Source organism: Wyeomyia smithii, chromosome 2 (assembly GCF_029784165.1).
Source record: "Wyeomyia smithii strain HCP4-BCI-WySm-NY-G18 chromosome 2, ASM2978416v1, whole genome shotgun sequence".
In the NCBI taxonomy this organism is placed as follows: Eukaryota; Metazoa; Arthropoda; class Insecta; order Diptera; family Culicidae; genus Wyeomyia; species Wyeomyia smithii.
In genome coordinates this window covers 133,568,286-133,594,617 of record NC_073695.1, presented here as the reverse complement: position 1 = coordinate 133,594,617, position 26,332 = coordinate 133,568,286, and the positions used below count along the sequence as shown (strand labels likewise).

At 39.1% G+C, this 26,332-nt stretch overlaps 1 protein-coding gene across 11 annotated transcripts in view; it reads left to right on the top strand.

Moving 5' to 3' along the window:
* The window catches only part of LOC129724161 (protein vav), an 874,164-nt gene that overhangs the window by 610,063 nt on the left and 237,769 nt on the right, over window positions 1-26,332 (top strand). For 10 of the 11 annotated variants that reach the window (XR_008727880.1, XM_055678825.1, XM_055678820.1 and 7 more), the window contains 4 exons: window positions 16,897-17,073; window positions 17,126-17,328; window positions 17,391-17,762; window positions 17,823-17,975. Coding sequence is in view for 10 of the 11 variants with exons in the window: in XM_055678825.1 (XP_055534800.1) it covers window positions 16,897-17,073; window positions 17,126-17,328; window positions 17,391-17,762; window positions 17,823-17,975 (905 nt within the window). In the remaining variant the exon portion in view is untranslated. Of the gene's footprint in view, window positions 1-16,896; window positions 17,074-17,125; window positions 17,329-17,390; window positions 17,763-17,822; window positions 17,976-18,034; window positions 18,233-26,332 lie in introns of those variants that run through there. The other variant, XM_055678829.1, reaches the window with a different exon arrangement.

Sequence of the window (26,332 nt, the reverse complement as noted above, 5' to 3'; positions counted from 1 at the left end):
GATCAAATGTCGCATGGCGCTCTACCCTTTGTTTGTTGATTTGAGCGCGTTGCGTTCTTCATCTCGCTTGATGACATGCTCTGCGAAGGTCTGCTGTCGCGTCGGCCCACCAGTAAACAGGTGGCCTTCCATTCCCAGGTTGACGGTTTCTAGGCATGATGGCGTCACAAACCCGCGAAACTATTGCAACTAGTTTATCACCTTTTGGGCGATGAATTCCGCTCGCCCCCCGCTTCCATCTGATAGCCTCCGCAAATACTTCTGTATCGAAATGCGATATCCTCCACCCGCGGGAGGCTTGGTTGTTGTTTCTATTTGCTCGGTCTACGCTGTAGCAGACAGTAAGATGGTCGCTATGAGTGTAACCGTGGTGTACATTCCGGTTTCTATCCGGAGAATGTCTCCAGATACCATTTTGAAATCCAAGATGGCTGCTTCCGGTTTCTGAAAAACATTGGAAAATGATCAAATACCACCCAATATGGGTATTTCCGAAATCTTAATGATGCACTGTAGAGATTGTCGAGTTTGGCTTTTTTCAAACACGAAAATTTAATTTGTGTGGAACCCGAATCCGACCCGAACCCGAAACTCTAAAACCCGAACCCGAGATTTTTTTGGGGGCTGATTTTTTGTACCAATTTGAGGCTGCCCTGAAGCTTCAACCTTCGAATGGTATTGGAATGTTATTGATTTTTACTGTTGCAGGGTGGCCACTCTACCGGGAAAAACGGGAAAAAGCCGGGAATTTTAAATCACCGAGAAAAAAATACGGGAAAAGCGGGAAATTAGGCTTCACGCTGGGAAAATCATCTTCCTTTATGTCCGTCGTTTTATTTGTTCGACAGTTTCTGAGGAAATGTCAACATGAAAACCTGTTTTTTCAGCTAGCTGGCATTCCGCCATGTTTCAAGGGCTAACATCTCAGCGTGTGTGTAAACGAGTTAGCATATCACCGCCACTTTTCATATGCATAGCATAGCATTTGTCAGTGGATCCGCTGCGATGTTAGCTGCGATGAAGCAATGCAAATGAGAAAGAGATGCCAGCTAGCTGGTTTTTTTACACGATGACCATGACCTAACTGGCATGATTCTGCCGGTTAGGGGAAAGCTGGTTGATGGTTTCAGCCAAAGTTGGCAGCGGCTTCGCAATAAGATCTGCGTCAAATAGATTCAGGCTTGGTCAGGTGGATGAATTTACTGCTCCGTAACATATATTGTCAGATTTTTAGAGAAGGCAAAAAGTAGTCAGCGTCGCGGGAGGCTTATTGAAACTTCTCGTGAATAGTGTTCGACATCGCCTCGGGTAGAATCCGGTTAAAAGTCAGATAGGACCGGAAACTTCGAGTCTCGATTTTATTTCGAACCGGACCTGAACGGAGCGACCCGGTTTGTACTTCTCGATGTTTGATATGATTTTAATCACAAGCAGCACATTTATATTGCGGATCATTTTAACTGCATTTGCAAGTGACATACCGTCATCCGGGGTGAGATTATGCTGAAAAATGATGCCTTTTTGTTCTCAAGCTTGTAACGCACACATTTAAGCAAAGAGTTCGATCCAAAATACACCAATGCATTCTAGAATGTTTTGCTAACAACTACAACAAATATGGTTAAGTTACAATAAACTATAATTTTGCTAAAAATACATGAACAAAAAGTTTAATTTAATACCTGTTAAATGAAAAGTAGTATGTCTACGAATAATCGACATGACTAACATGATAAAGCAGTAAGTATAGGGACAACCATAAACAACGTGGACTATTAAGGGGCTTTAGGGGGTTGATCAGAAACTCAATTTGATACATAGAGTAATTAGTTATGAGAACGTGGCCCCTTCTTCGCTTTAAAAGTCATCAGTTTATATAGCATTGGAGTACAAAATTTTGTTACATTCCATAAGTAATATCAATCATTGAAAATTTCCATCTAACAATTGAGAACAGTAAGCTTCTCAAGCTTTTAGTTTGGTATATACTGATATAATTTTGTCGTGAATGTGAATTCCGCACACTGTGCCGTTCAATATACCTTGGCACAATCTCACCCCAAAAGGGCTCGAAAAGTGTACAGTTTGGAGAAACGTTATTTTCTGAGCCGGCACAGGTTCAATGCATAATATTTCCTAAACACATTGGAGACGACATCCTAACGTACCAACCGTAAGTACCGTAAGTTGTTGCGATTTCTTGATCGGGTTGGTTTTCCTGGGACATTTTTAGATAACGTTTTTTGCGCATGTTTTTCACTCTGTTTTTTGAAACATTCTTCAAGCGAAACAGTTCACTGATATTATCTATATTCCATTTTAAGTTGTGAATAAATATGTCATGTTTCATAAAGTATTGAATTTGAGGTATTAGGTTTTGGAAATCTCAAGTAATTTAACATACAAACATTTCCCGTTTTGGCTCAATCTCATCCCCGTGGCTAAATCTCACCCCGGCAGACGGTACTTTAAAGAGAATGTATATAAATATTTTTAACAAACTGTGTTCGTCTGTCATGTTGCGGAAACTAGGTCAATATCTGCTGAAATTTCGTTAATAATATAAATAATCAAGACTGTTATTTTCAACATTCTCTACATTAAGTGTTCCGCAGAAAAAAAAATAGTTTTTTTTATTCTGTGTTGGACCTTTTGACTACTGGATTTGTTTGGGGAAACGTGAAACCCGAACCCGACCCGAACCCGAAAATTTTTTTCCAACCAAACCCCGACCCGACCCGTACCCGACACCTTCAAAAATTTTCAAACCCGAACCCGACACTTTCAAAAATTTTCCCCGAAGCCCGACCCACGGTGCTCCCACAGACCGTTATTATAAAAAAAAATGCACCAAAGAAACTGAGTACACCATTCGGTTCGTTATGACGTCCAGAATCTCTGGTCAAAATTTGAAAATCATCGTACGGTACATTTTTGAGTTATGCCCTTTTGAAGGTCGTAAAGTACAAAAACGTGATATAAAAACGACGAAATACTTATTGTAAAGCACGTTTTTCAACCACCATTTTATGAAATAACTTCCAAAATAGTTTCTACACATTCCAAGGGTGATATTTTAAGACATTAACAATTGGTGGAAAGATTTATTTGAAAATCCCACAGTGCACAGTGGTCTAAGCTCGAAAAATCGTGATCGCTCTAAATTTGACTGTGAAAAATTGATTTTATGTACTCAATGTCTTCGGCGAAATTGTTCATAGAACAAGGTCTTACTTTTGGTGTTTTTAGTTTTTCGACCACTCCACCTAACAGTTAGATAAAAAAAACATTTTTTTTAAATTTCAATATACCAAATAGCTTCCTTCAGCAAAGTTGTGGAAAATTTTAAAAGATAAACAATTGCTGAATACAGCAATGTCCTATCTGTATGTTAGACACGACAAAATAGTTTTTTTTTGTGGAACACCTCTCCTTAAAATCAGTTTTTGTCTATAACTTTTTCTATGATTGTCAAAACAATAAATTTTATAAAGTCTTGAAAGAAAGAATGAATAAAGTCTTAGAACATTTAGCATTGTTTTGACCATTACCGACAAAATTATGAAAAAAAAACTGATTTTGAGGAGGGGTGTTCCACAAAAAACTCTATTTTGTCGTGTCCAACGTACAGATAGGACATCGCAGTATTCAGCAATTGTTTATCTTTCAAAAATTTCCACAACTTTGCTAAAGAAAGCAATGTGGTATATTGAAAATAAAAAAAAGGCCTTGTTCTATGAAACAATTTTGCTGAAGATATTGACACACATAAATCTTCCCACCAATTGGTAATGTCTTGAAATATCACTCTTGGAAGGTGTAGAAACTATTTTGGAAGTTATTTCATAAAATGGTGGTTGAAAAACGTGCTCTACAACAAGTATTTCGTCGTTTTCATATCACTTTTTTGTACTTTACGACCTTTAAAAGGGCATTACTCAAAAATGTACCGTACGATGATTTTGAAATTTTGACCAGAGATTCTGGACGTCATAACGAATCGAATGGTATACTCAGATTCTTCGGTGCATTTTTTGACGTAGAACTACGTCTAACCGCACTATATTGAGATAAATTCTACGTAAACTAAAACCAAGGTGTAACGTTGGAATGAAAGATTTCAAACAGTTTTACTGATGTAATCACATGATGGATCACAATAATCAATATGTCGTTGGATTGATAAAATGATGGACAATTTTGTGATTCTACAGTTATCATTATCACTTCATTGTTAAACAGTAAAAATTAAATAAAAGTTTCAAGGTCGAATTTTCACGAACAACGTACCAATCAAATGCTAGCACGCCTAGCACAGACTTCATGAGTAGACACCAACTGCCTGCAGTGATATCCTGTAAAGCAGTGGCAAAAAAAATTGACAGAATCTCCCCGTCCCAATAGGTCATCTAATGTTTGCTTCTAAGAGCCTAGACTATTTTGATGTCTTGTAGGTGAAGCTTTTTCGGAGGTTCGTAGCCACCTTCCCTATCAGACAATTTTATGTTCTGCTGTCAGAAAGTTATTAAAACTGATGTCTTGAAGGAAAGTATGCTGGCACAGGCAACAGTACTGCACCGAGGAATGTATGAATAGAGCGCTCACTCGTCGTCTATCAGTGCAGAAGGACTCGATGTTCATTGGTGTGCAGTCAAGCCAAGTGAAAACTACATTGCCGCTGTCGACGCAGTGGGGCGTGTTGGGTTAACGCGTAGGTATCGTTTCGCGGTTTGGAACACAATCGCAGTACCGTTTGAATTGTCTTCTTCTTCTTCTTCTTGTTTCGTGTAGTAGCAAATATCAGTATTAAATATGATTTTTCAGATGCCGCAAAATACGCTGCACCACCGGGGACACGAAATTCTGTACGTGTAGGTAGAGGCAGACAGCAGAGTATTTAAATTTGGTGCATTGTACAGATAAATTGCGCTGTTTATTTTTTAACTCTACAGTCTGTTTTTCTCAAATTTATTAAAATAACTAAACTAGAGTATTCAAAAGACAATAGTGAACCAAAATGCTCAAAATATTGCCTTACTTGTAATTGAACAACACTATGCAAACATTAATTGCTGATAACAGACATATGACTTTTAAATATGGCATCTTCGTTGTTTTTTGGTATCTTGAAACTGATTCATTATTTTCCGATCCTGTCACATGCTTAAATTGTCCTGAACTGGATGTTAACATGTTCATGAAATTCTATGTCAATTTGAAATTTTCTGCAAATATACACTGTCGTCAAAAAATTGCAATTCTTTATCGTTATTTTTTCCACGAACTTGTAACTCCAGGAACATTTTTTATGTGACATCTTTGCCGCTTAACGATCGGTGGGTGAGCCTTTCTTTCACAAGACAAGTAAATATAGAAGGAAGTTTAATTTCTATGAAATCGTACTTAATTTAGATCTGTATAGAAGGCCTTTTCGCGTATTGAGGAAAAATGACTGTATTATAATGAAAGGTATTCATCAATATTAAGGAGAATATTTTTTCTTCTAAAATAGAGTGCTGCAAATTAATAATCAAAATACAGACCCCGTTCGATTTTGGCAACACACCAGAATTTTTTCTGTTGCCAAAATCAAACTATGTCAAAAATAAACGGTTCTCTTTTCATGACTTTTTTTACTTTTTAGAGGCCAAAGACGACATCAACAGTAGATGTGGCCACCAATAAACTAATTTTAGCTCTAAGTCGTTTGAGGTGTCGCTTGATGAACTTAGGTTGACGACCTAGACACTTGATATTACCACCCAAGTAATTAGAGACATAGCACTGCTTTGATCAAGATCATTATATTACCGGAGCATGTTCCGGTCATTTCTCGTGTGGAAATATAAAACTATTGTAGTCCTACGTCAACTCTGCGGTCGTGTCTTGGATACCACCCTCCTACTTTTTATAATAACGGTCTGCGGGAGCACCGTGCGACCATCTCTAATGCACTGAAGCCACAAATCGACCTCAGACAACATTATGAATTGTAAGATGGTGACATCTGGTGTCTGGAAAACAGCCGAAAATGACCAAATAACACGCAATATAAATGTTTCTTTAACCAGGATAACGCTCAGAGGCCAGAAGATGTCTCCAAATGCCATTTTATAGCGCTCAGAGGCCAGAAGTTGTCTCCAAATGTTATTTTGAAATCCAAGATGGTGACTTCCGGTTTCTGAAGAACAGCAGAAAATGAACAAATACCACCCAACATGGGTATTTCCGGAATCATAACGATGCACTGAAGTCACAAATTGACCCTAGACAACATTTTGAATTGTAAGATGGCAACTTCCGGTTTCCGGGAAACAGCAAAAATGGCCGATTTCCATCTAGTATTAATATTTTCGAAACCAGAACGATGCACAAAAGCTAAAAATCGATCACAGACATCATTTTTAATTCAAAGATGGGGACCCATAAGGAACACGAAAAGTGCATGGGAGCTAACATTTAGTTTTTGTCCCACCCTAGTGATATACTCAATAAAAAAGTTGTCATGAAGAGTCAAAATATGTTGTACCGACAAAAAACTTTCAAATGCGTTTTTCTCGATTTGATGCTTATGGCATATTAGCCAATTTCTGAATTATGGGCAGTAATGGTGTCTGAGGTCAATTTTCAGCTCCTTGCATCATTCTGGTTCCGGAGATACTCATATTGGGTGGTATTTGATCACTTTAGGCTGTTTTTCAGATATCTAAAGTCGTCATTTTGGACTTTAACATGACATGTGAAATTAATTTCTGACATCTGGGTGTCATTCTGGCTCCGGAAACATTCATATTGAATGGAATTTGGTCATTTTTGGCTGTTTCCCAGTAAGCGCCTTACGGTCTTTAGAAGAGTTTTTCCAGGAAAATTTCCTACAAATATCATGTGTCGATATATTTTCAGGAGCCAACTGGGAATTTCTAGAGAACAAGTTTTGAAAAAGTGGATTTTCCCATATAAAATCGTATGGAAACTTTAAAAATCGGGCGCAACTCGAGCGTTCCACCGATCGATCTGAAAAGTTACATAGTTGTTATAGGACCCATAAGGAACACGAAAAGTGCATGGGAGCGAAAAAATAACACCATCGCTTTTTTCCCATATAACCGTGTCCCAGTCTAGTATATCACCCTTCATATATGCTGGAACCTTGCCGTTGAGTTGAAACAAAGAAATCGGCAGGAAAATACCATCCGCCACGTATTTTAAGCGCAGTAGCCGGTTTTTTCAATTATAAACGAAAGGTCAGTTGACAAATCGGTGTGCAATTTGGCTAATATCCATACGATATAATTATATCGTGCTCGTTGGTGATGAAAATGGTTTTGAATTTAGTAAAACAATACGGAAGCACAAGTGAGGACGAAAAGGACGACGAGACAATTGTTTCGTGCAACAATATAACAATATAACGAAAATAATATCATTCATAATAATCTCACAATTCACTTTCCTGTTTTTTCTCATCACATCCAAAATGAAATTTAAATCTTTTTTTAATATTACTTCTAACCAAATAGCTAAATAGCATTTTCAAGAATGTAAAGATTTATGACAGAATGAAACAGTCTCACGTTTTGATCATTGAGTTTCGCAGCACAACCAATAAATTTATGTTGCATAATATATTCTTCGTAAAAATAGTAAACTTTTATGTAAGAGCCTTACGATCGCTTACCTGTCGCCAGTAACCACCAGGCTACAACACACTTTCGAAAGTTAGACGAAACAAGGTACAGTAATAATACACTGGGTCGTGAACATGACACAGGTAGAAACATAGTGCATATTAGCCAACTTCTCAATTATTTTGGATATTAGCCAAAATTGTTTCACATTTGCTGCCTTTCCAAATGCATTTTTTGACAATCGGCTTCCGTAGGAATCTTGTTTAGGGTGTTTACCGTCACGAGAAACTGTTTTCTCGAATTTGGTAAAAATGGCATATTAGACAATTTTTGAATTATGGGCAGATTATGAATTGAAAGATGGCAACTCTGTATGCCTGAAGGGCACTGGGTACTGAAATGCCACTGCGACATTCTTGCTGATTGTCTTTTGTGGCGGGCCCCGATTGCTGTGCACAGGTTACGGATTGCTCGTACTCATTGATGGAGTAGAACTGTTTTGTTGTGAACCTGTACCCCAATTAGGTACAACATAGTTGATGGAACTAATGACCTGCTTGGGATTGGAGCTCCATACTTGGTATGGAGTTAAAAGGTAACTTCCTAAGAAGTTGTACCTAGAGGAAGCAAGAGCTTCGCAAGAGCAAAGCAAATGCTCTGAACTCTCTGGTTCAGATTTGCAGAACCGGCAGGTGTCGTTCAACACTACGCCGATTTTCTTTAAATGATTAAAAGCGGGACAGTGTCCGGTGAGGAGTCCCGTGATTATCCGTAGGTCACTACGATTTAGACTAAGTAGCTTTCTGGCGGTTCCAGGGTTCGGATAGATAAACTGTTTAGCTTGTCTACAGCCCTGTGCCTGTTGCCATTGGGATACTATTTATAGCCCTTCCCAAGTTAGTAGTTCGCTTTTGATAGCGGAAATGGACGTACCCAGAAACGGCTCGGGGCCAATAAACCGCTGAGCTGATCCCTGTCTTGCTAGGTAGTCAGCGTATTCATTACCCTCGACTCCGCAGTGTCCGGGCACCCAAAACAGAAAAACTGAATTCTGTCGGGAAAGTTCTCGTAGAGTTTCAATGCATTCCCAAACAAGTTTGGAAGCGCATTTGACGGACTTAAGTGCTAGTAGTGCTGCTTGACTGACCGAGAATATACCGATTTTCGCATGTCTGTAGTTGCGTTGCAGACATATTTTTGCGCAGATATATATGGCATATACCTCTGCTTGAAAAACGGTGGGCCATTTTCCCAGGGAAAACGTTTCCCTGATACCGGGTCCGTATATACCAGATCCCGTAGGGGATCCCATTTTCGAGCCGTCCGTATAAAAACTGACGATGCCAGGTGGAAGATTAGGCCCTACATTGTTCCACATAGAGCGGTTTGTTTCAATCATTCTATATGGAATATCCATGTTGGTCCTTACGTCCATCCAGTCGGAGACTGTGGTTAATAGCGGAGTTAGTTTGAACTCCCTAAGTATGCGAAGGTGGCCGATTTGGTCCCCTTCAAGTGTAGTTTTCCTCCTTTGCAACATTAGAGCGCCAAGCTCTGCTTCCTTTTTCACATGAAGATGTAGAGGTAGTAGGCAAAGCATAGCTACCATGGCTGCAGTTGGAGTTGTTCGCATAGCGCTGGTAACCGAAAGACATGCAAGTCTTTGAACTTTTTTGAGTTAGGCTTGCGCAGTCACTTCGTTCACCTTAGGCACCACACTAGGGCAGCATAGGTGATTCTTGGTCGGGCAATGGTCTTGTAAGACCAGAGTGCCAAGTCTGGTTTCAGTCCCCAGGTCTTACCAAACAGAGTTCTGCAGGCCCAGATCGCTGAGATCGCTTTCTTAGCGGCATGATCCAGTTGTGCAGACCAGTTCAGTTTCTTGTCCAGAATAATTCCGAGATATTTGACTTCATTGCTGAAGCCCAGTCTAACTCCATTCAGTATTGGAGGAGTGATGGAGATCATCCTTCGTCTGCCGAATGGAATTGGGACTGTTTTTAAGGGGTTTATGCTTAGACCCTCCTGTAAACACCATGACATGGTGGTATTCAGAGCCGTTTGCATTCGGCTCGACAGAGTTGCGTCATCTTTACCTCTGAGGATGAGGACGATGTCATCGGCGTATCCAATGACCTCGTAACCAAGCTGTGAAAGCTTGTTGAGAAGTGCGTCGACAACTAGTGACCATAACAAGGGCGAGAGAACTCCTCCTTGCGAGCATCCCTTGATCACTGACATTGTTACAGACGAATCTCCCAAGGTTGCTGTGATCACTCTGCTAGAGAGCATTGCGTGTATCCAGCTCCTTGAAGTGTGGTCGATTCCTATATGAGAAAGAGCCGTATCAATTGATGCAAAGGACGTGTTATCGAAGGCCCCTTCAATATCAAGAAAGGCACATAGCGCCGTCTCCTGATAACTCAGGGACTTTTCAATCAACGTCACTAAGCTGTGAAGAGCAGTTTCTGTTGACTTGCCGCATTGATAGGCATGTTGGTTCCTGTTCAGCGGGGAGTCTTTAAGAAACTCATCACGGATATATTTATCCATTGTTTTCTCCATCAGCTTGAGGAGTGATGAAGTCAGACTTATGGGCCTGAAAGATTTAGGTAGGGTTTTGTCCTTTCTTCCAACTTTGGGGATAAACACTACCTTCACCTTCAGCCAGTTATCCGGAATATGGCTCAGGATAAAGCTGGCTCTGAAGAGGTTGATGAGTTCGGACATGATAACTGCGGCCGATTTTTGTAGAAAGATGGGTAGTATGCCGTCTGGATCTGGAGACTTCATAGGGTTGAATGAGCTTAGAGCCCAGCCTATTGAAGCTTCCGTGAACAGTCGACGGGCCAGCAGGATGGACTCCCGAGACGCCATATGTCTCGAATTGTCCTGTCGCGACCCATCACTATTCAGTTCTTCGGTCTCTGTCGATCCAGGAAAGTGGGTGTTTATGAGAACCTCCAGCGTTTCCTTGGTAGTGACAGTGAGGCATCCATCCTCTTTCCTCACTTGTCCTAAACCGTTAGTATGGTCTTTGGACATCGCCTTTTGGAGCCGCGTAGCTTCCGGCAGAGTTTGGATTCTTTCACTAACTAACCCTGGATTTCCGTTTAGCCTTGCGTAGCTCGGCGTTGTACTTAGTGAGGGACCCAGTTAGACGTGACTTTTGCCCTGTTGAACAACCGCCTAGTTTCCCGACAAAGGTCACTAAGTTGATCATTCCACCAGGGTACGTCACGGCATACTGACCGCTGTGTTAGTGGACAGTTAGCGTCGAAAGCATCCATGATTCTGTTTTGTAGATCATTTGCTGCCGAATTCAGGTCAACTGAATTTCGAATGTTGCTGTAACTGAAAGTTCGTGAATCGATCAGGTGTTCCTTAAAGGATTCCTAATCTGTATTCTTAGGATTTCTGAACAGCTCTCTTTTCAGAGGGCTAGCCTCTATATTAAAAACGATGTGTCTGTGGTCCGACAAACTAGTTTCATCGGAGACATGCCAATTTTTAATCCTTTCAGAAATAGAGGCGCTACACAGAGTGAGATCGAGGACCTCCTGTCTGATAGCGTTGATAAAAGTGGGGTTATTCCCTACATTACATACATTGACATCGTTAGAAGTAAGGTATTCAAGTAGGTAATCACTCCTGGTGTTGGTTGGTGTCGATTAGAAACGGCTTGTTGATAGCCTTGCAGTACCGCACGAGCGCAGCAATTTCGGGTGGCGCTATATCACCTTGGTCGCCCGGGAAGTAGGCCGACGCGACAACCATTTCCTGCTTTCCTCTGGTTGTCGGTACTTCAACCGTGACGGCAACGACGTCGCGTTGGATAAATTCTGTAATAGGTAAAAAATTTAGTTCTCTATTTAGCAGAATTGCAGTCCTTGGTTTGGACTGCGTGTCACAGTAGATTAACTTACCGTTAGGAGCGTTAAGTCCGAGAACTTAGGATTCGTTGATCCACGGCTCCTGGATGAATGCAGCCGCTAGCTGCTCTTTGGCGAATCTCCTGCAAAGAACACCCGAGGCGCCTTTTGCGTGATGGAGATTCGCTTGCACGCAGCGAAGGCTGCTCACTTTGCAGTGAAGTTGCCGTCTTTGTCCGGATCGGAAGATGATCCTGGTATTGGCTGACGGCTGCCAACAGCGGTTTGGCTGGTTGATGGAAGTTGCTCTTCCTCACTGTTCGGCTTCGGTTGCAGCAGTCGATTGGCAACAGAAGGTCGTCGCGCACACTGTGGCGGTTTTTGACTCCGGGGGGGGGGGGGGGGCGACTGTGTGGTGGTTGATGCTTCACACTCTTGCGAGTCTTCGGCGGAACCGTCCGAGCAGCCGCGGGGTTACGTTGTTTGGGTGGTGACAGGGCACTCACGGGGGAGCATCCTGCGCGTACCTTCCCAACCGCAGGGTTGCGTTTGGATGGTTGTGGGGCACTCCCGGAGGAGTTTCCCACGCGAACCTTTAGCCCATTCGCAGGATCGCTTTGCAGAGTACTCCCGGAGGAGTTACCCGCACGTACCTTCCCTGACGTTGCGACGGAGTCTTTCCTGCCTGTGACGTTCGGCCTTCCGCTTACCTTTCGGATGTGTGCTTTGCCGAAACCGTAGTGCAGTTCATTATTTCTACTCTCAACGAGTTTGGCCGATTCTTCGTCAATATCCAGAACTAGTTCGACCAAGGTCTTTACCAATTTGCGGTTACAGACTCGCCACATTTTGGTAGAGAGATGGTCGTTCTGATTCTGGAGTGAACGAAGAATCTTCTCGTCCGGAGAGTTCGCACTGTCCGCGAAGTAACCGACATGCCGTCTGGCCTTCGGCAGATCCTTCATGTGGTATACACGAAGTTGTGCTCCCTCCCATGGTACGAGAGAAGGTACCGCCCTTTCCAACCACTGCACTGTGTCGTTGCCGGCACAGGAAAGTTGCAGGAAGCCATTTTTTAGATGGCAACCGTTAAACTTGGGCTTGGTGGTTGGATTTTCCTGGTCCGCAATGTGATCGAGGATGGAGGTCCGGACAGCCTGAAGCTGGTCCGTTGTGAGTAGGGAGCTGGGGTGGGTAGCAGAAGTAACCGCAAGGCTTATAGCTCCCACCATGTCCCTATATGTGGCCTTCGAGAGCGGCTTCGAACCCGATGACCCCAAACCAGTGCCGTTCCGCAGTTTTTTAGGCTGTGGACACTTAGTACTGGTATTTGGGGACACCAAGTCGCTTGACGGCGACTTGGTTCGACTGAGCAGGCTGCTATGTTGGAAGGAGGGCCAGCTTCCTGGCTTCTTCCTACGAGAGACCGGAGCGGAGATTTTTGCTCAGTCGCCGCCTTTGCGCATTTGAAAGTCGCTTGACAAGGGGTGCCGATGATTCGGGTTTCCCTTCGTCATCGGGCTTTGTCTGTGGACCGGGAACTAAGTCCATTTGACTTTTGTCATTCCCTTGTGGAGAAAGTAGGATTAAGGATGAAGCAGAGGGTCCCCCGTCCAGCGATTCGCTGTCGAGGTTGAAATCATCCTCATGCTCCATCTCCTCCGTTCTGTCCGGTGAGTTTGTTTTTATTGGACTACGCTCCGATGAGTCCATGGGTTCCGGCAAAGAAAGGCTGCCGGTGGCCGAATTTTGTGAAGTTTTGTCGTTCATAAAATTCCCACGAGTCGCTGGGTAAAGAAGAGTCCGTTGCATCAGTGACCCGCGTGATGCAGTAAGTGCTAATTACTGGCTGGGTATTTCTTAAACCACCCCCCCCCCCCCCCCACCACGTCATCCATCGGCACGGGTCGCATAACACCTTAGCTTGGGGGTTTTAACCATTGTATTTTACGCAACAGCCATGGTTAAGAGCTGTTGCAACCATCCTCCTTTACAGGGACTTTGGACCCTCTGTTACAGTTCTCAATAATTCAAGTCTATTCGTAAAGGCTAAACTGAACCAAGAGAACCGTAACAGGCGGAGCTTAAGATGGCAACTTCTGGTTTCTGAAAAACAACCAAAGTAGCTGATATCTGTCCAATATGAGTATCTTCTGAACCAGAATGATAAACAGGAGCTAGAATCGACCACAGACACCATTTTGAATTCTAAGATGGTGACTTCCGATTTCTGGAAAACAGCTGAAAATGACCAAATAACACCCTATATGTGTGTTTCTTGAACCAGAACGACGCTCAGGGGCCAGAAATTGTCTCTAAATGCCATTTTAAAATCCAAGTTAGCGACTTACGGTTTCTGAAAAACAGCTTAAGGTGACCAAATACCACCCAATAGGAGCCAGGATAATGCAAGGAGGTAAAAATTGACCTCAGACACCATTTCGAATTTGTAAGATGGCAACTTCTGGGAAGCTGCCGATAATGACCGAATACTACTTAACATGGATATTTCCGTAATCGAGATGATGCATAGAAGCCAGGCATTGACCATGAACACCATTTTGAATTTAAAGATGACCACTTTCAGTTTCTGGAAAACAACCGAAAAAACTAAATGTTACCCATGGGTGGGTCTTTCCGGGGGTATGGGTATGGGTCTTTCCGGAATCAGATTGATGCCAGAGAAACAGCTGAAAATGACCGAATACCACCCAATGTGGATATTTTCAGGATAGAAGTGATGTACAGAAGCTAAAAATCGAAGGTGTTGTCATTCCGATAAAACAAATCATATCAAACCATTTATATTTTGACGATTTATAATTATATGCTATTGCCGATTTTGTATATGCTATGGCCGATTCGTCGTGCATTTGCAGACAATAAACAAATCACAATGAATCAATGAATGTGGAATGTTTAAAATCAGAGTAGGCAGTGTGACTTTGCACTCGTATCCAAGTGAGTTTTAAAACTTGCTTGCACATTTATTTTCGGTTTGCACGTAAACCCTACTAACAGTGCATTACACTTGAGTTAGATTTGAGTTTGAATCCTGCATAACAACAATTGCATGAAAATCGAATTGCGATGAAATTCGCGCCGCGTCTGCTGCAACAGTTTGTTGCATTGTCCTTTGAAAGCATAAATTCGATCTAAAAACAAAACTCATCGCGTCACATCATCGCCTGCATCGTTGGATACACCGTGCACTGCATGCATTGCACGCATTTAAACTCAATCGATCAGAGTGTGCGGTGCAAAAAAACTCAAACTATCGAGAGGAAGCAGATTCAAGTTGGATTCAAATCTGGAAAAGTGTTACTCAGTTCAACTTTGCACGAGTTCATGCCATCACTGTTTAAAATTATTTAATTAAGCGTGGTACGCAGTTGAAATAAAATAGGTTCACGAAATTTTGCCCTTTTTACCAAACGGAATTTTGGCAGCTGAGAATGCTTCACAGTAACGATATCTGACGTCAGTGAGCGCATGATTTTTGCTTTCTTTCTAGAACACTTGAACACACTTGTTTACCGCGATCTGGTGTGAGAGCAGGGATGCCAAGTATTTTTTTTCGAAAGTCGTCATGGTCCGCGAAAAAAAATTCTTCCTACCCGAAGTCCGAAGGCTGATAAAACTTTCCGGCAAATCGAAAACTGTCGAGCAAAAAAAAGGTCACCACTAATGCACTAATGCAAAATTCGGGTCGTTCACATATTTTTTAATGTCTTCACATGTTTTTCTCCAATACTTGTTCATTTTCTGACATAAATCATGTGACAAACATAACATCTAAGTGGAAATTCCAGGCATACTATGGTTAATCACGTACCATCTACGTGAACTTGACAACATCAAACAGGATGTATCGCGTGAATTCTCTGGGCGAAAATAACCAGAAATCAAAATGGCGAAGCTGTTATCTGATTCTGAACACAAAACAGAATTCCTGGATGGCTTGCAAATAATGAATTTTCGAAAAATCCTAATAAACTCGAGACTTGAGCTTACAGGATTCACACAGCTTCTGTTCAAAGGTGGAAGAGTTACCTGAACGAAAACAGCTGCAGCGGACAATAACAATCCCCGAGAATACCGTAATATTTATCAGTTTTTATGTTGTTTTATTCATTAACGAATTGACGAATTTGCAGACCTGAGTGATATCTGATAGCAATCGCGTTTTGGGAAATGTATAATTTTCATTTATTTCTCTATTTTTTATGAGCTAGGAAACGGGTTTTAGAAATTATCAAAATATGTTGCGTAATAAGTCACTGAGGTATGCAAATTCGTCGTTTACCAGTAGATGAATTCTACGTGAAACTCAAATGAAATGCATGCATCTACTGAATAAGCTTCCAAGGATAATTCATCTCACCAGGTCATGATGAACTCAAATGACAATCACGTAGAATCTACTAGAAAACGTTAGTGGAAAATGTTCAAGTAACTTGTCCGGTAACTATAACTTGAAAAATATTTTGAATGTAGGCTAATGACTTCCAATCTGGCATCGCTGGGTGTGAGACGACCAACCAACTGCCTGACTCTTTCAGTACCTGAATAATGTCAGTGATCATTATTCCGTGCAAGAACGAGTGACATTTTGCTTCACAGCAGTATTCACAGCAAGTGAACTTTGTTTTCCCTTTCGGTTTATGATTTCTTTTTAGCTGCGTACTAGCTACCAGAAGAAATTTCACTGCCTGATTCAGTGCCTGAATTTTACATGGGATTGAGATAGGAAAATGAATTCCTTTTTGAACGCTTAACTAAAAAATTACAATATTCTATCAACAAAGAACATATTTTGATTTAGTATTTTTCCATATAATTTTAATAACAATATTGAATCTAAATGAGTTATAATAAAAAACCTGAAATGAAGTAGTACTGAAATAAGTCTAACTAATTTTTTGTTTTTATCAAAACCTGTTGTTTCTAACAATGTTTGTTATTATACTGTTCTATATACTGTCTTATTTTGTTGGGAAGCTGATACATTAGTAACAAATTTTGATATGTGTTTGATACTAGTAGAATCATTTCTGTTATTTTAACACCTAACGGAACCAAACTTAAAACACAGCCTGTTAGGTTTTTCCCGTAACAAACTACGGCTTCTGTTACGTTTTTGTTTTTTCTTTCTGATCGGGTAGCGCTACAATCATACTGACACTAACAGTCTCTCTCGAGTCGGAACTCGAACCTACGGCGACTTACTTGCTAGGCCAGCGTCGTTCCTCAAGACCAGTGCAAATAAAAAAAAAATATTAATAATAATAAAAATTAGTAATTATTTAAATAGCAGCCGATAACGACATGTTTTACTTTCCTCCCCAATTGATACTAATCTTTTTATTTTTTTGCTTTGCACTAAATATTTTCAGGAAAGTATCTTAGATTTGAATCTGCCAAATGGAAATAATCTCGAACAATATGGTAGATTATTATTGGATGGAGATTTGAATATTAAGGCACATGAAGATCAAAAAACAAAGCATCGTTATGCCTTTGTTTTTGAAAAAGTAGTGATCTTGGTAAAAAATTCAAACGCAAAAATTGGGGTTGGTATGAATATGTTTTTTTTTTTTTATATTGTCACTTAAATACTTTCAGGAAGGACAGTACGTGTTCCGTGAAGCGCATAATTTACAAGATTATCGAGTTGAAATTTGTCATTCTCGAAAAACATTAGGAAGAGATGGGCGACTGAAATACTCTCTCCTACTTGCCAGAAAATCGCAATCGACAGCTTTTACTTTATATATGAAAACAGAAGAAGAACGAGACAAATGGAAGCGAGCTTTGGATATCGCCATGTAATAATCTTTTTTGATGGCAAGTACAGTTTATATACTAAAATTAAACCTAACAATTTCAGGGATGTAATAGACCCTATCGGATGCCGAAATACGGATCACAAATTTATCGTGTGTACATTTGATGCACCAATTATATGTAGACATTGCTCTAAATTTCTTAAAGGAAAAATTCATCAGGGATACCGTTGTCGGAATTGCGAAATCGTTGTACATAAAGGATGCATTTCTTCCACTGGTAGATGTAAACACAATCAATCAGCTCCATTGGTTTGTGACAGACTATTATCAGAATTCAATTGGTTTGTTGGGGCAATGGATCGAGATACCGCAACAAATAAGCTAGAGAAGAAAAAGAATGGTACATATTTGCTAAGAGTCCGTCCACAAGGTGCATCGAGTTGTCATGAAACCATTTATGCGCTGAGTTTAAAGTATGTTTAAGTTATTCGTTCAGATATAAAAAGCGTTTATTTTGTTTCAATTGATTTTAGGACGGATAGCAAAATAATAAAACATATGAAACTATACCATAAGCAGGACAACGTAACTCCTTTATATTATCTTTCTACGCGGCGCCATTTTAAAACCATCGTTGAACTAATTTCCTTTTATGAACGTAACGACTTAGGAGAAAATTTTGCCGGGTAAGTTCTGTGGAATAAAGGATCTCTCTTTACATAAGCATATATCTCTCCATATACAGGGGGTTGACAAAATGATTGAGACAGGCAAAATTTTGTCAACTTTCAAAAGGTCAGAACTTTACGAAAAATGAATCAATTTTGACGAAACAGGTTTCATTTTACTGGAAAACTATCCTACTTTCCAAATATTATGTGAGGACTTGATGCGGCCAATGGACACCGGAAATGTTCCGGATTTTAGGAGTGTGTGTCAAAACGCTTAAAACTTTTTCTGACAGGTAGTTTCTTGTAGGTTTATATGTTGCCAATAAACTAGAATTCATTCCGATTTCATTGGTACTCAAAGGTTGAAAATCCGTCAAGGGACCATCGAGATGTAACCATTTTTGTGGAAGAAGGATTTTTGGAAATAATAAACACCACTCTGTACAAGTAGTATGCCATAAAAACCACTTCTGAAAAAAGGAATGGATGTGTTTAAGATTTCGGATATGATCTCAAATTACTGTACTTCGTTTATTAGTACGGAGTAGGTACACCATTAGCTGCAAGGACCGCTTGAATCCTCCTAGGGATCGATTCGTACAGTCTACGAATTTAATCCAACGGTAGGTTTTCCCTTTCATGAATTCTCGCATAACTTTGCAAACCGTAGCTTTCGACACTCCAACCTATTTACAGGTCTCGGCAATCGTAGAAGCCGCTTCACGAGCGCCGACTATGCGGCCACGTTGAAATTCCGGTAGCACGAATGACATTGCTAAATATTCTTTAAAAGTAAACAATGATGTAATGAAACAGTATTTGTTCCCTTTTTATTAAAATATTTAAGTATGAGTAGAAATTTAGGAAATCGCTTGTGTCACTCATACAAGTAAACATCCATGGTATTACAGTTAACTCTCCCTAACTTGATTTCGAAGGGACAGGGATCATCGAGCTAGCGAGGGTATAGAGTTATAGAGGTAAATTTTAGAAAAAAATATGAGTACAGTGGCCCAAATACTTTGGATGTTCATCGAGATAAGGAGATTATCGAAGCACATGAAGGAGAGTTGAGTGTATGCTGATTGTTGGAAATCCGCTTACCACACCAAGCTCAGTCAGACATCAATTCCTTGAATTCCGGAGATGGAAAGTGATGACATTGCATCAAGAACTTACCGAACAAAAATTATGATTGTGACGTCGCAACTACCACCCAGTCGGGTGCCTCGTACACTGTATAGATGAAACTACACCACCACTCATTATGTTTGCTGCTCTTACCAGTACATTTACAATATTTAGGGCCTCAGATACTGCACAAAGCTACTAACTGGCCGCAATGGAATACATATGTATGCACCCAACAGGGAAAAAAACTGCCAAAAACAACACTATCAATTAAATAATTCTTATCTCGATGGTTACTTGACGGATTTTCAACCTTTGGGTATCAATGAACTCGGAATGAATTCTAGTTTATTGGCAAAATAGGAATCTACAAGAAACTAACTGTCAGAAAAAGTTCTAAGCGTTGCAAAAATGAACATTTTGACACACACTGCTAAAATCCGGAACATTTCCGGTGTCCATTGGCCGCATCAAGTCCTCACATAATATTTGGAAAGTATGATAGTTTTTCAGCAAAATAAGACCCGTTTCGTCAAAATTGATTCATTTCTCGTGAAGTTCTGATCGTTTGAATTTTGACAAAATTTTGCCTGTCTCAATCATTTTGTCCACCCCCTGTATATCCTCATACTCCTTTACATACTCGTCTATCATATGCACAGGTTACAGGTAGTTGGAACGCAACGCCGGCGTATCCTAGTAGTTCTAAAATAATCGTTTATGGTAAACAAAAAAAAAAAAACAGTGGGAAACAAAAATACATTTGTTAACCCAGCTAGTATTGCTACCGAAACATTTTTGCCTTTCTCCTAGAAAGGTATAGCAATCACTGCAAAAACTAAAGGTATAAAAGTGCTCAAAAGGGACAAATGTCGTATATCACTCGACTCAGTTCGACGAGCTGAGCATTTTCTGTATGTTTATGTATGTGTGTGTGTTTGTGTGAGTGTATGTGTGTGTGTAACGCTCTCCCAATCTCACTCGATTTTCTCAGAGATGGCTGAACCGATTTCAATGAAATTAATTGCAAATGGAAGGTCTAGTTGCACCAAAAGACCCTTTTGAATTTTATTGTAATCGGATTTCTAGTTTAGACGTTATGTATCAAAATGTAAATATCACGAAACATCAATATCTCGGAAACTACACAACCGATTTGAACAAAATTATTTTAAATGAACGGGCTACCTGAAAACCCCCTAACCTTTGAATTTTATGAAGAATGAACTTGTAGTTCAGAAGTCATGGGAAGAAACGTGTTCTGGAGACTATTTAATTTCACTCATGTTTCTCAGAGATGGCTTAACCGATTTTCATAAAGTCAGTATCATATGGCAGGTCCCCCATAAGACCCAATTGATTTTTTTTCAAATGGATTATTACTTTGCCTGTTATGTTTAAAAATGTGAAATCCAGCTATGAAAAGAAATATATTCCGAAGACTATATAAACTCACTCATTTCTCAAAGATGGTTGAACCGATTTCCACAAAATAAGTGTCAAATGAAAGGTCTAGCTGCCTCATAACACCCTATTGAATTTTGCTGTAATCGGACTGTCACTTCGTCTGTAATGTATCGAAATGTGAAAATCGCGAAACTTCTACCTAACCGATTTGAACAATTTTAATATCAGATGAACGGGTTAGTTAAGAGATAACTGATGAATTATGATTGAACACGAGGTTTCAAAGTTCGGCTGCCCTATACTTTCCCTTTTCATTTGATTATAATCGAACTTATGCAACCGTTATGTATTAAATTGTTAAAACAACGAAAGTCTATTATCTCAAAGATTACACGACTTATTTGAACATAACTAGTGTCATACAAACGAGTCATTTCTCAAACTTATAATAACAAACTTCATAACAATTTGATATGTGGTTCAAAAGTTTTGGAAAGAACAAAATTCAAAGACTATTCAAAACTATACGTGATTTGATCAATATATATGGCCTCAACATGATTTATCAGGTGTTATCGTACTATTCGAACGTTCCCGGTATCGCTCGTGATTAAATTGTTCGCAATTAAGAGTCATTTCTTTTATTTCGCTATTTCTTAAGCACTAACATTGCGTCATATTTTATACTTCAATTACAACATCAATATTTTAGAACCCAAAGAGTGAATATACCTTTATTGGATTTAAGCATTCATGTAAATCTATTTTTACAAATGATAAGTTTGAATGACTGCCTGGGGCCCATTACGACAGATAAACTTTTATTTTTGTAACAGGCAATGTTCGATCTTGTTCGATCGCCATGTTGCAGGCAAATTCCATGTTACCTATGACGACTGGCTGGGGCTGGCTGGGAGACTTTGAATTGATCACACATGCTGATTTTGATTGCGACCATTTTCAAATAACTTTTTCAATAACACATGAATCAGTTGTAAACCCTATGAGCTCAGCTTTTAAGTAATACAAGGCAAATTGGGTGAGATATAAAACTCATATTGAGAATAATTTAAATGATGAGCTAGATTTGCAAAACGAAGTGAATATTGATTTCGCTTTGGAAACATTGAAATATGCTATTTCTGATGCCATAAATTATTCTGTATCAGAGGCTCAAATGAAAATTGATTTACCAATTATTGACGAAAATCTTTAACTTCTAATTCGTTTGAAAAATGTTCGCGGACGTCAATATCACCGTTCTCGTGTCCCTGTTTTCAAAACTAAATATAAATATGTCGTGATTTCGGCTTAGCAGTGTAAAACACATTTAGATACCCGATTAGAAGAGCATAACTAAAAAACTACAACATTCTATCAACGCGAGATACAAATAACATATTTTGATTCAATTTTGTGTTTTTCCATATAATTTTGATAACAAAATTGAATCTGAATGAGTTATTATAACAAAACCTGAAATGAAGTAGTTCTGAAACAAGTCTAACTAATTTTTCGTTTTTATCAAAACCTGTTGTTTCTAACAATGTTTGTTATTATACTGTTCTATATACTATCTTATTTTGTTAGAAAGCTGATATAACAAATTTTGATATGTGTTTGATACTAGTACAATCATTTTTGTTATAATTTCTGCTATTTTAACACCTAACGGGATCAAATTGAAAACACAGCCTGTAAGGTTTTTCCCGTAACAAACTAACAGCTTCTGTTACATTTTTGTTTTTTTTTCTGATCGGGTATATATGCGCCTCTTAGCCTATGACCACAATTATATGTCTCTCAAAAGTGCCATAATTTCAAACATACAAAAACATTACCATGCAGTACTAAAACGCGTTTAAATTTATACTTCTTTGCATGCACATAAAAAGAACATTGAAAACCGAACCATTATGTGGTAGAATCCATTAGTATGTGTTTTCATTTGTAATAGAATTTTTCGGAAATTCTGGCATATTTGTTTGGCCAGGGATAGATTCAACATTGTATTAATCTTTAATCAAGCAGCACGTGGAAAAGGATTAAGGTGCCAAATATAAACAAATAGAAATCGATTCTTTCGATTCAAGATAATTTAAGAAGTTTTTTAGTTTTACAAATAAAACCTAAATTAATCCACCTAGCGGTCAGACCCAGCCTATCTCATTCAAACTTTTATTTGTAAAAATAGATTAACATGAACGCTTCAATCCAATAAATGTATATTCACTCTTTAGGTTCTAAAATATAGATGTTGCAATCTATACATATAAAAATGTAGTCCGGTCTGTCAGCCTGTTTGATCCATATATATATATATATATATATATATATATATATATATATATATATATATATATATATATATATATATATATATATATATATATATATATATATATATATATATATATATATATATATATATATATATATATATATATATATATATATATATATATATATATATATATATATATATATATATATATATATATATATATATATATATACCGATCGACGTGAAAATTTGTATGTAGGGGTTTTTAGTCCCGATAAAGATTCCTATGATAGTTTGAGACCCCTCCCTCTTCTGGAAAGGAGGGGTCTAATACAAATGAAACATACATTTCTGCACAACTCAAGAACAAACCAAGCAAATGAAACCGAATTTGGCATTTGGATGTTTTAAAGGGTAATAAATATGTCCATAATGGTTCGACGCCCCTCCCTCTTCTGGAAGCACATGTTTCTGCAAAAATTTCTGCACATCTCGCGAACTAATCAACTAAATGGAACCATATTTGGCAGGTGAATGTTTTTAGTGGTAACAAATATGTTCCATAATCGACCTCAGGCAACATTTTGGATTGTAAGATGGCAACTTCCGGTTTCTGGAAAACAGCCAAAAATGGACTATTTCCACCCAATATAATATTATCCGGATAAAGAAAGATACACAGGAGCTAAATTCGACCATAGATACAATTTTGAATTCTGAGATGGCGACTTCCGGTTTCGGAAAAAACAGCGGCAAACGACCAAATACCACCCAATATAGGTATTTTCGGAATCGTAATGATGCACTGGAACCACAAATCGACTTCAGACACCATTATGAATTGTAGGATGGCAACTTGTGGTTTCTTAAAAACAGCCAAAAATGGCCGATTACCGTCTAACATGAGTATCTTCGGATCTATAATGATACACAGCAGCTGAAATCGACCACAGACCCCATTTTGGATTCTAGGTTGGCGACTTCTGGTTCCTGGGAAACAGCGGAAAATGATCAAATTACACCCAATATGGGTGTTTCTTCAACCAGAATGACGCTCAGAGGCCAGAAATTATTCTAAATACCATTTTGAAATCCAAAATGGCGACTTCCGGTTTGTGAAAAACAGCCTAAAATAACCGAATACCATCCAATATGAGTATCTCTGGAACCAGAATGATGCAATGAGCTAACAATTGACCTCAGGCACCATTTTGAATCGCTAAATAGCAACTTCTAGGAAACAGTCAAAAATGACCAAATAATACTCAACATGGATATTTCCGTAATCGAGATGATGCATAGAAACCAAACATTGTCCCTTGACACCATTTTGAATTTAAAGACGACCACTGTTAGTTTCTGGAAAACAACCAAAATAACTAAATACCTCCCAATATGAGTATTTCCGGTGTCAGATTGATACCAGAAAATTTGCTGAAAATGACCGAATATCACCCAATATGAATATATTCAGAATTAGGGCGCCAATAGTCGAAGATTTTGTCATTTCGATAAAACCAATTATTTCAAACGATTTGTCTTTTGACTTTGATCATATCCTATGGCCGATTCGTCGTGCATTTGCAGACTTAAACACATCGCAAGGAATCAATGAATTTGGAACGTTCAAATAGTACAAAACCACATTTAAATTATGTTGAGACCACATATATCAATCAAAGCTGGTATAGTTTTAAATAGCCTTTGATTTTCTTTTCTTTCCATAACTTTTGAGCCACATATCAAATTGTTATAAAGTTTGTTATTTGTAAATTTGAGAGATGACTTGTTCGTATGACACTAGTTATGTTCAAATAAGTCATGTAATCTTTGAAGTAATAGACTTTCGTTGTTTTATTAACAATTTAATACATAACGGTGGCTTAAGTTTAATTATAATCAAATGAAATGGGAACGTATAGGGCAGCCAAACTTTGAAACCACGTGTTCAATCATTAACTAGTCCGCTCATCTGATAATAATATTGATCAAATCGGTTGTGTAGTTTCTGAGATAATGAAGTTTCGTGATTTTCACATCTCGGTACTTTACAGACGAAGTTACAGTCCGATTACAGTAACATTCAATACGGTGTTACAAGGCAGCTAGACTTATTAGTTGACACTCATTTTGTAGAAATCGAGTCAGCTATCACTGAGAAAAGTGAGTGAGTTCAAGTAGTTTTAGGAATATGTTCCTTTTCATAGCTGGATTTCACCTTTTTAAACATAACAGGAAAAGTAATAGTCTGATTGCAAAACAATTCATAAGGGTCTTATGGGGCAACTAGACCTTCCATTTGATACTGATTTTATGAAAATCGGTTCAGCCATCTCTGAGAAACATGAGTGAGATTAAGTAGTCTTCGAAACACGTTTCTTGTTATAACTTCTGAACCACAAGTTCAATCTTTATGAAATTCGAAAGTTAAGGGTATTTCAGGTAGCCCGTTCATTTGCGACGATCGACACAGCCTCACAGCACACCCGCCAGACAGTGATACCTGATCGTTCGGCGCTGAAAGAGGTGACAAAAAGCTGCGGCGATCGAATGGTGAGTTGTGAGAGAAAAAAGCGACAATTATGACAAAATGTTTTTATGTGTTTTTTATGTATCTTAAAAATGTTTGTTTTTTTAAATAAAATTGCAGGCGTCAGAAGATGTCTGAAACGCAACAGTAGGCCGAAACGTCACGCAAAGTAATAGATGTTTTGCAATTGTTCACCAGAAAATATCAATTAATACGATACATATGAAGTAACGGTGATTATACCAACAAATATAACAAAATTGATCAAGGAACGAGGAAAGATGGGGTTAATACAACAAGTTCGCAACAAATACGGTCCTGCTGGTGAAACTCTGCTAAGGAAGTTCCAGAAAGTGATGGTGAAACTAGCCAAAGAAAACAACAGCATGAAATTCCTACTCAACTGTAGACGATGCAAGGTAATACCTAAGTGTCTCAGCTATAAAGTCCAAATACAGCTCAACAGTGGACGGTCCATCGACGAATTGAATAAGGTCTTATTCAAACAAAAGGTACGAATCCTGTGCATCATGGTCGCCGACGCTAAGCGGTCCATCGCGGATCTACAAAAAAAAAATACGTTTGTTGTCCAGGATCGATTAAATGTTTGAGCGAGACGAGATAACGAAAATTAAGAAAATGGTGGAAAACAAGAGCCGGTCAGTTCATAAAGCGGCGAAAGAGAGAGGTGGGAAAAAATGGAGAGATTAAAAAACAGGAGAGTTGCTGAGCTGAACACAGAAAAAGAATGAGTAGAAAACATCACATCCACCCAAGTACCAGACTTCGTGATGAGAACGTTGTTACTGAGACCAAATTTCAACGTACTGAATAAAACAAAAATCCCATATGTGGAAATAGTGGCAGGGATCGAGAGAGGGATACGATCTAAAGAGAATGCGGACGAGATTCGGTAGGAAATTTCTACAGCAATAACGAACCATATAAATTACACGAGACAACCGAGGCACGGCAAGCTGGAATGGATGGAAAAGGACATTTCGGCGACAAAACTGTACC